This window comes from Garra rufa, chromosome 12, assembly GCF_049309525.1.
Source record: "Garra rufa chromosome 12, GarRuf1.0, whole genome shotgun sequence".
NCBI lineage: Eukaryota > Metazoa > Chordata > Actinopteri > Cypriniformes > Cyprinidae > Garra > Garra rufa.
The window spans coordinates 37,917,670-37,933,074 of record NC_133372.1 but is presented as its reverse complement, the minus strand read 5'-3'; the positions used below and the strand labels follow the sequence as shown (position 1 = coordinate 37,933,074).

At 36.1% G+C, this 15,405-nt stretch overlaps 1 protein-coding gene across 1 annotated transcript in view; it reads left to right on the top strand.

Moving 5' to 3' along the window:
* magi3b (membrane associated guanylate kinase, WW and PDZ domain containing 3b) overlaps window positions 1-13,872 on the top strand; it is a 170,968-nt gene extending 157,096 nt beyond the window's left edge. The window contains exons 18-22 of the mRNA XM_073851243.1: window positions 261-348; window positions 507-612; window positions 2,548-2,685; window positions 5,389-5,524; window positions 6,080-13,872. Of these exons, the coding sequence (XP_073707344.1) occupies window positions 261-348; window positions 507-612; window positions 2,548-2,685; window positions 5,389-5,524; window positions 6,080-7,077 (1,466 nt within the window). The 3' untranslated portion in view covers window positions 7,078-13,872. The remainder of the gene's footprint in view (window positions 1-260; window positions 349-506; window positions 613-2,547; window positions 2,686-5,388; window positions 5,525-6,079) is intronic.
* The last annotated feature ends 1,533 nt before the right edge of the window (window positions 13,873-15,405 follow it).

Genomic DNA, 15,405 nt, shown 5'->3' with positions numbered 1-15,405 from the left:
TAACCGCAGTGAAATGTAATATCAATTATGCATGCATATTTAAATTGAATGCTTTATAAAGGGCACTTAGACTAATTATTAGCCTATTTCAAATACAAAACGTGACTATGCACAGTTAATTTATATCTGTTATGTTTAATATGTGTGCTATCTCCAATGCAAGCACAGGCTTTTGGAGTCCAAACCTTCCTGATCTTATTGTGAAACATTAATCACTAATATGTCACATCATTTCATATCTGTTTTGATTGGCTGTTTAGAGTACAAAGGCCCGCCCTCAGGAGCCAGTTCGGCCAAACAAAGTCCAGCACCGCAACACAAGATTCTCAAATCCACTCAAGATGAGAGGTGCAGTCCACTATTATGTTTTTAAACCACTTTAAATGCGTTCATTCCTTTGTGTATTTGTTGTAAATTCATGTCAGTTCTACGGCCATACTGTTGATAAAATTAAACGGTAATTTAAGCCACACTTCTGCTTCATAATTTGTGTCACTTATGCGCAGATATAATTTGGATATGGATGAGATCAGGGATGAGCTCGCACGGAAGGAGTATAAAGCTCTTCCCATGAGCGAACAGGGAACGCTGTGTGTCGCCAACTCCAAACAGGCAAGAGTCACATTTGCATCACAAACTGTAACTAAACTTTATATCAAAACAACACATCTAGGGTCATTTGTATGGAAACCTGTTTCTGCCACTGAATAAAAAATTTAAAAAGGTAATTGTGACTTTTTATCTCACAATTCTGACTTCTTTTTTCACAGAATAGTATGATATAAACTCACAATTTTGAATTTTTTTGTAATTGTGAGTTTCACAATTCTTTTCTCAGAATTGTGAGATAAAGACTTCCGAGTTATAAAGTCCAGTTTTGAGTGAGGAAAAAAGACTGATATGTTCTCAGAATTGCGAGTTTATATCTCACAATTCTGACTTGATAACTCACAATTGCATTTTATAACATTAACAGTTCATGAACTAGCAAAAAAATTCATTCGAGATATAAACTTGCAATTCTGAGAAAAGTTCAAAATTTTGAGTTTGTATCTCACAGTTCTGACTTTATTTCTCAGAATTGTCAGTTTATATCTCACAAATTTTAACTTTAACTCACAATTGTGAGTTTATATATCACAATTCAGGAAAAAAAATCACAATTTCGAGATATAAACTCGCAATTCTGAGAAAAGGTATATCTCGCTGTTCTGACTTTATTTCTCAGAATTGTAACTTCATTTCTCAGAATTGCAACTTTGTCTCGCAATTCTTACTTTATTTTTCAGAATTGTCAGTTTATATCTCACAAATTTTGACTTTATAACTCATAAGTGTGAGTTTGTATGTCAATTCTGAGAAACAAATCACAATTTTGAGATATAAACTCACAATTCCGAGAAAGTCAGAATTGAGTTTATATCTTGCAGTTCTGACTTTATGTCTCAGAATTACTTTATTTCTCAGAATTGTCAGTTTATATCTCACAAATTTTGACTTACTAACTGACAATTGAGTTTATATTTCACAATTCTTAAAAAAAAAATTGATTCGATTTCTATAAACTCGCAATTCAGAGAAAAAGTCAGAATTGTGAGTTTATATCTAGCAGTTCTGACTTTATTTCTCAAAATTGCGACTTTATTTCTCAGAATTGGGACTTTGAGTTGCAATTCTGACTTAATTTCTCTCAGTTTTGTTTATATAACAAGTCTGACTTTATAACACGCAATAGTGAATTTATACGACATATAAACTCGCAATTCTGAGAAAAAGTCAAAATTTTGAGTTTGTATCTCACAGTTCTGACTTTATTTCTCAGAATTGTCAGTTTATATCTCACAACTTTATAACTCACAATTGTGAGTTTATCTCAAAATTCTTAAAAAAAAAATTGATTCGATTTCAATAAACTCGCAATTCTGAGAAAAAGTCAGAATTGTGAGTTAATATCTTGCAGTTCTGACTTTATTTCTCAGCATTCTGAATTTATTTCTCAAAATTGCGACTTTGTCTTGCAATTCCTACTTTATTTATCAGAATTGTGTTTATATCTCACAATTCTGACTTTATAACTTGCAATTGTGAGTTTATATCTCACAACTGTGAGAAAAAAAGTCAGAACTGTGAGATAAAAGGTCGCAATTACCTTTTTTATTATTCAGTGGCAGATGTGGACTTTCATAAATGACTGAAAATACAATAAAAAAAATTATATGTTGCATGAAAAATTATATTATTTAAGCCAGTAATAAAAACTACAATGGAAACTCAAAATCACATTCACAGTCATTTAGTCCAGGGTTATCATTCATGTATTTATGCCATTATAGAAATTATTTACATTTTAAATGTATATTAAAATAGAAAACAACTATTTTAAAGGGTTATAGTATTTCTCAATTTTTATTTCATTTTTGATCAAATAAATGCATCTGAGTTGAGAACAGGAGACTTCTTTAAACAAAAAAAAAATTAATAAATAAAAATTTAAAAAACAACCCACAACTTTTTAACACTAGTGGTATGTCTGTATTTTCTACCTAGGGCTGTATTGCGGTAGAGTTGGAGCGCGGATCTCGTGGTTTTGGCTTCAGTCTGAGAGGAGGAACGGAGTATAACATGGGCCTCTACATCCTGCGGCTGGCAGAGGACGGCCCCGCTCTACAGGACGGCAGGATACACGTCAGTACAGCATACCACTCTTTAATAACTCACACATTGCGGATGGAATCTGCTGACTTTTTTCCATCTTCTGCAGTGATTTTGGGGAAACATCTGCAGAGTGTATTTAAATGGAGTAAAAAGGTTAAAGGGATAGTTCACCCAAAAATTTTAATTACACCATGATTTACTTTACCCTCAAGCCATCCTAGGTGTGTAAGACTTTCTTCTTTCAGTCGAATGCAATCGGAGTTATATAAAAACATGACCTAGCTTTTCCAAGCTTTATAATGGCAGTGAATGGGGTTTAAGATAAAGCTGGATGGGTGAAGTCCAAAAGAAATGCATAAATCCATTGTAAGAAGAACTCCTCATGGCTCCGGGGAAGTTGATAAAGGCCTTTTGAAGCAAATCGATGTGTTTTGTAAGAAAAAAATATCCTTATTTACAACTTTAGAAACCGTAATCTCTAGCTTTCACTAACTGTCGTATTTGCGTTCATGGAAGAGTGGTGTTCTAGGATGATGATGATGTTGGCATAGTGTAAGCTCCAGGGAGAATATGCTTTTCGCAAACTTTTGCGAGAACCATGTTTTGTTTACAGCAAAAGAAAAACCCGCTGACATTTTCTTTACAAATCCTCATTTTGTACTCCTAATTCATTACCGGTGTTTTGTTTTGCACTCTCCTCTGTGCTTCCGCGTTTGTCACCACGTTCACCTACGTCCTCCATCATGAGCGACATTTCACTTTTGAGTCAGGGGGTTCAAGAAAAAAAAAAAGGAAAAATCTTTTTCAGCTGTAAGCATTAAAACATCACCCTACAGTATTGCAGCGCATCAACGCAGTCAGTTAGAGGGCTGCGTTTCAGCATGACTTTTTTATACCCCTAGGGCTGGGCTTGGCCAATTTTCATGTCATAGTTCAGACACAGACTGGGCATTAGGCCTGTTTTAGGAGATCCGCGTTCAAGCGCATACAATAGGCTGAAACTTGCCACAAAGCACCGACAAAAATAAATAACAATAAATGTGTCAGGATGAGTAAGGACATATTTGAATTATTTATTAATAAACTAGTGTATTCTGAGTGAGTGTCACAAAGATCCTGACTCGCAATCTACTTTTTGCACGTGCCTTTAGAGTGCAATGCATCTTTATGGATTACATAATAAAAGAGTTTTTGTTCTCAATTTGTTTTATTTCATTAAGTAATAATTTAACGCTTTCTATAGCTATATTTATCATGTCTATGAGGCATGTATTCGCTGAGTTTCGGTTCGTTTTTGTGAAGCTCTAGTGTTGAAGAACGAGGCAGAAAGTGCATCAAGTTAGTTTTCTTTATTTTATAAAAGCACCGTTTGTCACATTTTGTTGAGTGCACACAAATAAAAGTACAAGCTTAAAAGTTCTGAATGATGTAATACTCTTACCTTTGTGAGCAAAATTGATGGATAATTTTCAATTGCTTCCACTGAAAAAAATGCAAGTGATCACGTTGGCACCTCCATGTCCTGCAAAGCGGCTTAAGCTTCCACTTTCTGCACAAACTATTGGATATGCGCCTAATAGCGCACATTTATCTAGGTTTAACGTTAAAACTATCATTGTTTTATACTTGAACTATATATCCATAGATTACATTTTAGGCAAGTCGTGATGATTTTAGAAGGCAAATTGATCAAACAGACTATGATCAGTCTTATGCTGGGCAGGGAAATAAACTTATATTTAACGAACAAAAAATGCTCCAAATGTGTCAATTGAAATGTTTCCATTTTGATTCGTTGTTACTAGGCAAGACACGTGAGAAAAAAAATAAAAGATCAGTTGTGGGACTACTCTGTCATAAATCTCATACCATTCATTCCTGAACTTTCTATGGTCCGTTACTGGATTCCATGACTAACCATAGGGGGGAAACTGCCCCCCCACCAAAGTCGCCCAGGTCCTCAGTCATCTGTTGGACCGCCACTCTCTTGTGAACGCACATAAAACTTTTAGAAGAAGCTAGAGATTACGGTTCAAGTTTTAAATTTGGACATTTTTCATACACAAACACCTCAATTCGCTTCTTTTTTAAACCTCCCCGGGGTCATGTGGAGTACTTTTAATTATGCATTTATGCACTTTATTTGGACCTAATTCATCCAGCTTTATTTTAAACTCCATTCACTGGAATTATAAAGCTTGAAAGAGGACATTTTTGATATAACACTAACTCTGTATTTGTCTGAAAGAAGAAAGTCATATACACCTAGGGTGGTTTAAGGTTGAGTAAATCATGGGGTATTTTCATTTTTTTTTCAAAACTATCCCTTTACGGGAAGCTGAACACTCCACATTTTTATGCTCAAAATATTTTAAACTATATGTCTTAAGATTTTACTTTTAAGTTCTGTAAAGCCCAACAGCAAAAGAAGGACACAGAACTCATTTCATGGGTTTGATTCCTTGTAAATGAATGAAAAACCATGTTGTTTCAATGAAATGCAATTTGCTTTGAATGAAAGTGTCCGCCAGAAGAATTGAATGTAAATGTTAATTGACTTTCAAGGCCATACCAGTCATCATCTTCCTGTTTATAGTCAATTGATATGGATTTTTCAATGGCTTTGAAGAAGAACTGGTATTTTGATCTTTAACTACACTCATCACCTCTTATGGCCTGAATCAGAGACCAATACGATATTTCAATAATGATAAAATGAACCTGAATGTGCAGGTAGGAGATCAGGTAGTGGAGATCAATGGAGAGCAGACGCAAGGCATCAGTCACACCAGGGCCATTGAGCTGATCCAAGCTGGAGGAAACAAAGTGCTACTGTTACTGCGACCGCAGGCCCTCTTATCGGAGAACAGTGAGTTATGACACAAACACATAATGATGATGCAGCTATATACGCAAGCATACTGTACAAACAATAAGACTACATAGGTTGCTTGCTAAATTCAGCTTTCTTTCTGTCTTTCTTTCCTCCTCTTGTTCTCCTCTATGCAGGTTGTGTAAGCTCCTCTGCGGTGTGTTACTGCCCCCAGGAGCATCATCACTAACAGCCTCTTTTCTTCTAGGTCTTTTTTTCTTTGGTAATGGGACTTTCACTACTCTATCTTTGCTCCTTAATTGCCAGTCTTTTCCCTACTTTATTGTATACGTTTTTTAGGTCTGTGGAATATGTTCATGCTATTTGCAGTCACAACCATTAAAAATGGTTTCACTCGAAAATATTGCATAGCAATGCATTTCAATAGCAATTTATTAGCAATCAGCCATGAAATCGTAGTATTGTGGATTTTGGAACTGGCAAACACCACCCAAATATAATTAGCTACCATGGTCAATTTTTATCAGGATTAATTAGTTATGTATTTTAATTCTAGGCAGTGTAACCAATGCAGATTTTTATCGCCCTTAGGTTCTGCAGGAGATGTTATCCTTCCTGATCCACCAGGATCCAACACTTCCAACATTCCTCTCAGTTCTCCTCTCCTTTATCCATCATCCACCTCAGCAAAGAAGGAAACGTCAGAGCTGACAAGCTCCTTTGCCCGTTCTCGTGGCTCCTTGGATCTGGCCTGCGAGGATCCTCGCTCTAAAGACTGCAAGAGGGAGAAGCGTGCCAAACCACCAAACACCAGCTCTTCCAGAGTCCCGCAGCGACAGCGCAAGAGTCGGTCCGCAGAGAATCTCCTTGATCTCGGAGATACAGAGAAATCCAAAAGCCCATCCAAAGCCAAAGACAAAGCTCGCAGCCACAAAGAAAATCTGCAACAAAGCACTCCAGACTCCCACAAGAACAGAAAGTCCTGCCAACATAGTCGCTCAGTCAGTCCCCAGAAGTCAAAGCGTGAAGGACAGGAAGCGGTAATTGGCGAAGCGCGGGGACGGAAAGAAGAGCGTCGCGTGGACCAGAGGAAAAGTGACGCTGAAAAGAGGAAAAAACAGGAATCTAAAGGAAGGAAGCGAAATGAGACCCAAGAAGGGGAGGAGAGGCGGAGAGCTGAGAGAAAAGTGAGAAGCAAAGAAGAGGATGAAGCGCTTGAGCCAAAAGGGGAAACTGAGCTCAAAAGCACCCAAAAGAAGAAAAAACAGAGAGACAGAGACGTGCGAAATGAGGACACCCACATATCGAGCAGAGAGGGAGACAAGAGGAGCAAACAAACAAAGGATAAAAGGGATCTAAAGGGAGAAAACAGGAAGGAAATGATCACAGAGAAGAATGAAAGCAAAAGAAAAGGAAATGAGAGTCGAGACAGGAAAGACGACATTGTCACCACAGATGCGGCTCCAGTCCCCACCAGGGCGAGTCTAGTCTTTGACCACCCTGGACCCTTGAGCGAAGGCCTTTGGAAGATCCCTAGTTTTGCACGCATCCTCACGCACGAGGAAGCCATGCGAGATGTCTGCGAATAGGTTGGGATACTTGAAGGTTTAAGACCAGAAACATACGCAAGTATGTGAATGCAAACGCTTCTAGCTAAGATTTCCACACAGTTTATTATGGGTTGCAAGTTGCATTCTCAGCATTTCAGCGCTATCAAGGGAATTAGCGCAAATGATCTACTTGCGAAAGAGAATCTTGCTGAGGAAGTTAGTTAAACTGTCGTCATGTTTATAGCAGGCTACCTAAATAAGATCACATCTGGTTTATTGGCACAGACATTTGAACAAAACTACCGCCGTCTTGAGTAACAGACTAAACATCTTCAAGGGGTACTCAAGGGAATGACTGAGATTTCTTTATATGGCTATGTACAGCAGGTCAGCGTTTCAAGCATTTGCACTTGTGTTGAATGTTACAGGGATAGTTCATCCAAAAATGAAAAATCTGTCATTAATTACTCACCCTCATGTCATTCCAAACCCATAAGACCTTCGTCTTCATCTTTGGAACACAAATATTAAATATTATAGATATTTTTCATGAAATCTGAGAGCTTTCTGATACTGCAAAGACAGTAACGCAACTACCACATTTAAGGCCCAGAAAAGTAGTATTGATAACATTGATGAAGAAGTTCATGTGACATCATTGGTTCAAGCATAATTGTATTAATCTATAAGAATGCTTTTTGTGCGCAAAGAAAACAAAAATAACTTTATTCAACAATAATTAAAAAAATATTATCTTCGGTTCACTGCAGATTTTACCACTGTCTTTACTATGTTAATGTGCCTTGAACATGTCAATTTCATTGCTGGCTATCCAGGGTCAGAAAGTTCTTAGATTTCATCAAAAATGCTCCAAAGATGAACAAAGGTCTTGCCACTTTGGAGCGACATGCGTAATTAATGGCAGAATTTACATTTTTGGGTGAACTAACTTTTTACCCTGCCCTCTTACTGTATTCTTTATTGTAAAAAAATCAGAAGTTGAGGAAACTCAAAAACATTTGGCAACCAGACACAGGACTTTTTCAAATAATATTCAATTTATGGGGAAAAAGTTGACTCATATTAAGTTCTATTGCATAAACTCAAAAATAGTAGTGTTTGTTACTTGTGAATCCAAAGTAAATTAGCTTAGATTTTAAAGGTATAGTCAAAAAAAGAATAGTTTTGGAACACAAAAGAAGATATTTTGAAGAATATTAATAACCAAATGGTTTTTGGCTTCTATTAACTTTCATAGTATGGACAACAAAAACTATGGAAGTTAGTGGATCCCGAATTTGCCAGATTGTTTTCTTCAAAATGTCTTTTTTTATAGACGTAGGGTGTTGGGTCCCATTGGCTTCCATAGTATGGAATGCTACAGCAGTCAATGAGATCCGAAATGGTTTGGTTACCAAATTTCTTCCAAATAATTTACAATGAGTTAATTGTTCACAATAAACTCAATAACATGCATTTAGAAAGTAGAATTTTCATTTCATGCCAACTTTAAACCATGTTGTTTATTACTCAGACAGGTTTGGTTGCCAGATTTGTTCAGAATATCTTCTTTTATAGCCTAAACAGTTTTGGGTCCCATTAACTTCCATAGTATGGACAACAAATACTGTCCACCGTTTTCTTCCTGTAAGAGCAGGCATTCATTTGTAAATTTTATGGCTCTGGCTTGCGGTCTCTTCCACGTCCAACTATTTTTAGCTGTACAAATAGGTATTGTCTTACCATATTATTTTTAATGTTTTAACATATTATGAACACACTGGTTTGTAATGCGAACAGTTTTACCCTTCACTGCACGTTGTTATTCTTCTCATTATTTCCCTAAAGGGGCTAATAAACCGTGAGTCTCACCCATAGGCTTACTTCCACGTTAAAGAAAAAAAGTGGATAGAAGTCAGTGGGATCTGAAACCATTTGGTTACCGAATTTCGTCAAAATATTTTTTTACAGTCCAACAAAATGGTTAAATTGTTTACAATATCTCAATAACATGCAATAGAAAGTAGATAGAGCTCATTTTTATTTCACAAGTTTAAACCAGGTTGTTTATTACTCAGATAGGTAATAAACTGTTTGGTTGCCAGATTTCTTACAAACAATCTTCCTTTATAGTCTATATGGTTTTGGCTACCATTGACTTCCATAATATGGACAACAAATACTATAGAAGTCAATGGGATTGGAAACCGTTTGGTTACCAAATTTCTTCAAAATCTCTTTTTACAGTCCAACAAAATGGATTAATTGTTCACTATAGGCTTATTAACATCCATTTGAAATGTAGATAGGCTGAATTTTCATTTAACGACAACTTTAAACCAGGTTGTTTATAACTGTTTGGTTGCCAGATTTCTTCAAGTATCTTGTTTTATAGCCTAAATGGTTTTGGCTCCTATTGGCTTCCACAGTATCCACATTTTTCTTCCCATAAAAGTGGGCACAGCCATTTATAATTTTTATGGGTCTGGCTTCCAGTGTCATCCACGTCCAGCTATTTTTAGCTGTACAAAACAGCTTGTTTTGCTGCTTGATATTGCAAATTGGTGTGTCTCACTATATTATTTGAATGTATTATCATAATTATGAGCACAATAATTTGTAGTGCAAACATTTTACCGTTTACTGCACGTTGCTATTCTTCTCGATATTTCCCTACAGCGGATAATGAACCGGAAGTCTCACCCATAGGCTTATTTTCCCGTTGAGGAAACAGTTCAGTCAATTGCTCAGTAACATGCATTCAGAAAGCAGAGTGAATTTTCATTTCATGCCAACTTTAAACCAGGTTGTTTATTACTCAGATAGGAAGCTATAAACAAGTAAACAGCTCAGAGGCACAGACATCCCAAGGTCTTGCCTTTATAACCTCATTGAATAGTGAGGTTTAAAACTGCCACAAACCAAGCATTCACATACTTGTTTGTGTACTTTCCAACAGTATGTTTTTGGCCTTACACCTTGTTTTTCTCCAGATGGTCTCTCATCCAGTTGCTGACCAGGCTTCAGAGCGTATCATGTGAACCGTGTTCATGTGCTTCTCTTTGGACAGCGTGAGCATCTCATTCAAATGATTTAAAAACGTTTGTAATCAGCAGTCTCACAAACAGACTGATTTGACATGAAGTCTCTTATAAACTGCTTTATGGAGATCGTTGCTTAATCATCTCAGACAGGCAATTTCTGAGGCTTTGTGGTCAAACGCATGAAGCTCCGTTTTGTCCGGACAGCCTTGTTTAATTTCCTTCGTGCCAGCTGACATTAAACAACATGAGGACTCTGTTAACATCACAATGCAATCCTTCCTTATGCAATTTAAGGGAACACGCCCCATCAATCACCAAAACGACAATGCAAGTTTACGTTTCGGTTACAAACAGCACGTCCTTACCCCAAAGAATCATTTTGTTTTCCCTGCATGCAAAGTAGAACACACAAACTCCTCTTTCGTTGCATGCCTTTTAGACCCGTGCAGTTTATCTCTAATGCTTTCAAACAGTGTAAATAAGAACTGTCATGAAGATCGGAGGCTTTACCAGGGACTTTTCAGACTGTTCTCTCTCTCTTCCATGTCTTACGTTCCCTGATCTCCAAATATTATAATTGCAAATGACCAGAAACTTGTGCTTTAATATACCAAGAACATGATCAAATGTTTATTTATTGAAATATGTATATGAATAGATACATGTAGCTATAAGATTGTGACATTGATTTTCGGTGTAGAGATCCAGGCTCTTGCTAAGCACCGTGGTAGTTTTACCTTGTAGCAACTGTTTTGACTTGTCACAAAACAAATGGTACATGCAAATGTATTTTTAAATATTCTATGAAATCAGATTTAATATGGGAAATATTTATTTTATTTTTTTCAGTCTGCTCAAGGTGAAGGCAAGCACTGCAAGCAATTCAACCCCTTGTTATGAGGCTATACTGTACTTTACAGCAGTCAAGCTTCGATTTATGGCCATCACAAGCCAATGCACATGGGTGGACTTTGCGAAGGTTGTCAAAGGGTCATATTTGATCTCAAATTTTGAAATGTAAAGGAATAGTTCAGCCAAAATGAGTTTTGGCCTTCAGGCCATCCAAGAATGAATGGGTGCCGTCAGAATGAGAGTCAAAACAAAACAATAATCCACACGACTCTAGTCCATCAGTTGTTGTCTTTTGAAGCGAAAAGCTGTGTGTTTATAACAAACAAGTCCATCTTTAAGGCTTTTTCATTTTAAACTATCGCTTCTGGCCAAAATACTGGTTTTGGCTTGTAAACTGGATCTTTCTCTCCTGATTCACACAAGACAACTTTTTCACTGCAAACAGCAATATTATGGATCAAGGATATGTCAGAAGTAACAGGTTGGAGGTAAAATGGCTTAATGATGGATTTGTTTCTTACAAACATGCAGCTTTTCACTTTACTAATGGATTATTGTGATGTTTTTATCAGCTGTTTGGATTCTAATTCTGACGGCACCCATTCACTGCAGAGGATCCATTGGTGAGCAAGTGATGTAATGCTAAATTTCTCCAAATCTGTTCTCTATCTCTCTGATAGCTGTTCATTTTAAGAAAATTTTCATTTTTGGGTGAACTAGTCCTTTCAGAAATTAAGGCCTGTTTTTTTATTATTTTTAATATTATGACATCATTATGACTTTTTTTAATCACATCATGGTATTTTTTTACTTACATTTTTGAAATAGTACATTTACTGTTAAAACAATATTTTATATTGCAAAATAATGAGAATCTAATAGATATAACTAGCAAAACGCAAGCCTTCTGAATCAATTACAAATAGTTTTTAGGGGAGAAATGTACTTAAATTCATGAATACTGTCACAATGAAGAATAGACTTCATTAGGCTTTATGCAAATTTAGATTTCGGAGGTGAAATATGATCCAGACAACTTTCTGATTAGAGATTCACCCTAATGTGCAAAGATTCACTGTCTTTAACTACAGACCACGAAGAAGGGAAAAACGATCCCTCTTATAAACAGGAATGTTGCGGGTATAACGTCTTCTAACTAACCATCTATCTGATGACCATCAGCTAATTCTTCCCATGCTTGCTTGCAACACATGATCAGTTGTGGGAGGTTTCTGAAAGGGCTGATTTATTGGGGTTTTGAGGTCTGAAATGTGGCCAAGATAAATGGGTAAAGTGTGAATTCACAGGAAGTGATATGATCTGTTAATACCAAAGGACTGGTGGCCATTCTATATGCTGTGTGTGATTATGACCTCAGGGTTTGGATATGTAACTTAACAGCTGTGACACAGCTTTGATATAAACGATGAGAACGCAAACTAATTACAAAGACAAGATTATTGTTCACGATAAGCTGTGGTGGTGTTACATTGTGTTTTTGTGCATATGACAGACTTCGAAAACTCAAAATGTGAAATGTCATGAAAGCAATGTTAGCATCCGCTGTACATACGTAACTCATCTCAGTGTTCATATTTCAAAGTGAGGCCTAGAATCACCTCTTATTAGACTAAATACAGTTGAGGTCAAAAGTTTACATACACCTTGCAGAATCTGCTAAATGTTAATTGTTTGACCAAAATAAGAGGATCATACAAAATGTGTGTTCTTTTTTATTTAGTACTGACCTGAGTAAGATATTTCACATAAGAAAATAATAGTTGAATTTATTAAAATCATCCTTTTCTAAAGTTTACATACACTTGATTCTTATACTGTGTTGTTACCTGAATGATCCACAGCTGTTTTTTTAGTGATAGTTGTTCATGAGTCCCTTGTTTGTCCTGAACAGTTAAATTTTGGTTTTTCAGCTTTTTGTGTATTTGAACCCTTTCCAACAATGACTGTATAATTTTGAGATCCATCTTTTCACACTGAGGACAACTGAGGGACTCATATGCAACTATTACACAAGGTTCAAACGCTCACTGATGCTCCTCAAGGAAACGCAATGCATTAAGAGCTGGGGGGTGAAAACTTTTTTAATTTGATATTCAGGGTAAATTAAAAGTATCTTCTGTAGATTCTGAAGAGCAGTACTAAACAAAAAAATATGATATTTAGACAAAATAACAAAAATGCACACATCTTCATTATGTTTTCAAAAGTTTTCACCCCCGGGCCTTAATGCATTGTTTTTCCTTCTGAAGCATTTGAACCTTCTGTAATAGTGGCATGAGTCTCTCAGTTGTCCTCAGTGTGAAAAGATGGGCCTTAAAATCATACAGTCCTTGTTGGAAAGGGTTCAAATACACAAAAATGCTGAAAAACCAAAGAATTTCTGTGACCTAAAAGATTTTTTTTTGAAAAACAGCAGGCAGTTTAACTGTTTATCACAAACAAGGGACTTATGAGCAACTATTACTAAACAAAAAACACAACTGGGGATCATTCTTCTAACAACAACGTATTAAGATAAAAGTGTATGTAAAATTTTAAAAGGCATAATGTGAAATATCTTTTTCAGGTAAGTACTAAATAAAAAAGAGCATGTATTTTGTACGATCCCTCTTATTTTGGTCAAATAATTACCATTTCGCAGATTCTGCGAGGTGTATGTAAACTTTTGACCTTAGCTGTACATATGGGCTCAATATAACGTGGTTTGATTCATGTAAATGTTTAAATAATGTACAGCACCTTTATAAAACAATAGCTGAGTGGTCTCTCAGAAGAAAGAATAGAAATATGTATATTTGTTCCGTTATTTTTCTAAGTAATTATTTAAGTATGGCGGGGAAAATATTTCAAGTCAGTGCAAAGAAAATAAAATCATATCCTGGTGTTCTGGTCATGTAACGTTTTATGCAAAATCAAATGGCGTTTTAATGGTCTTTTTAATGATAAGGGTCTTCAGTTATTAGAAAGATCTAAATCTTCCGACTTGTTACTGAAATATGTGAATTGTTTCTTAATTGCTGTATCATTTCTATAGTTAACATCAGCTCGGTTTAATTGATATTTTAATGAAGATCATTTTCTGCTGAGTTTTGCAGAGGAGCGGGCGGTGTGACAAAACTGAGCGCCCACAGATAAGAGAAAATGTTTGACTAATTTCATTCATTTTAAGATGACTTGAAGCTAAACGATTTTAAAAGTACAATAACTGTGACCACGACATTTATTACCCCAGCTCAAGTTGTCTACAGAGAGTCTTATCCCGGCCTGTCACGCCTACAGCATTGTCTAGATGATAAAACCTATGGCTTGTCACACAGAACAAAATGTAGACTGCTTTAAATGGCTTACAGTAAAGAAATATGCCAGTCTAAGCGGCATTTGTTCTGCTGAGTTAAGCAGAACACTGCTGTATCATTTCATGATTGCTCAGCGATGTGTAAAGTACTCAGTACCGTAGAGACCGGAGGAGGTATTTTAGGCGGTAGCAGAGATATAAAGGAGCAGATAAATGTATTGCAAACCACTCAAGCAGTGGTGAAAGTGGATAATAAATGTCTGACGGGTGAAATATATTAGGATTCTTTAACATGCAGGCCTTGCGGTTTCTACAAACCGCCACCAGGTGTCACTAATGTAAGCACTAATGTTTGCTTATGTGTTATAATGAAAGTTAATGTACTTATAATGAAGACACGTTTTAATATATTCTTGTTATGATGTAAAAATACACAGCTGTGTTTTTGTTGAAAGGTATATGTGACCCTGGACCACAAAACCAGTCATAAGGTTAAATTTTACAAAACTGAGATATATACATCCTATGAAAGCTCAATAAATAAGCTTTCAATTGATGTATGGTTTGTTAGGATAGGACAATGTTTGGCCGAGATACATTTATTTGAAAATCTGAAATCTGAGGGTGCAAAAAATCAAAATACTGAGAAAATCACCTTTAAAGTTGTCCAAATTAAGTTCTTAACAATGCATATTACTAATCAAAAATTACATTTTGATATGTTTACAGTAGGAATTTTACAAAAAAATCTTCATGGAACATGATCTTTACTTAATTTCCTAACGATTTTTGTCATAAAAGAAAAATCAATAATTTTGACCCATACAATGTATTTTTGGCTATTGCTACAATTATACCCCAGCGACTTAAGACTGGTTTTGTGGTCCAGGGTCACATATAGTGTAGTGACGTTATTACATAGGCTACAGCACATGGTGTTAAACAGGAATGCTATAAACAAATAACCATGTGCCGCTCTAGAACTTCACTCTTTGAACCTTAATTGCTGTGGACAAGCTGATGAAAAACAGAGCAGGTTCTGTTATAAATAAGGAAAAAGTGAATGAGTATTATCTGTCTGGTCAGGCCAGGATAAAATGGGTGCGGTGCGTGTTTCAGAGATAAGCGCTGAGAGCACATTTGGAGTCTGCTTTA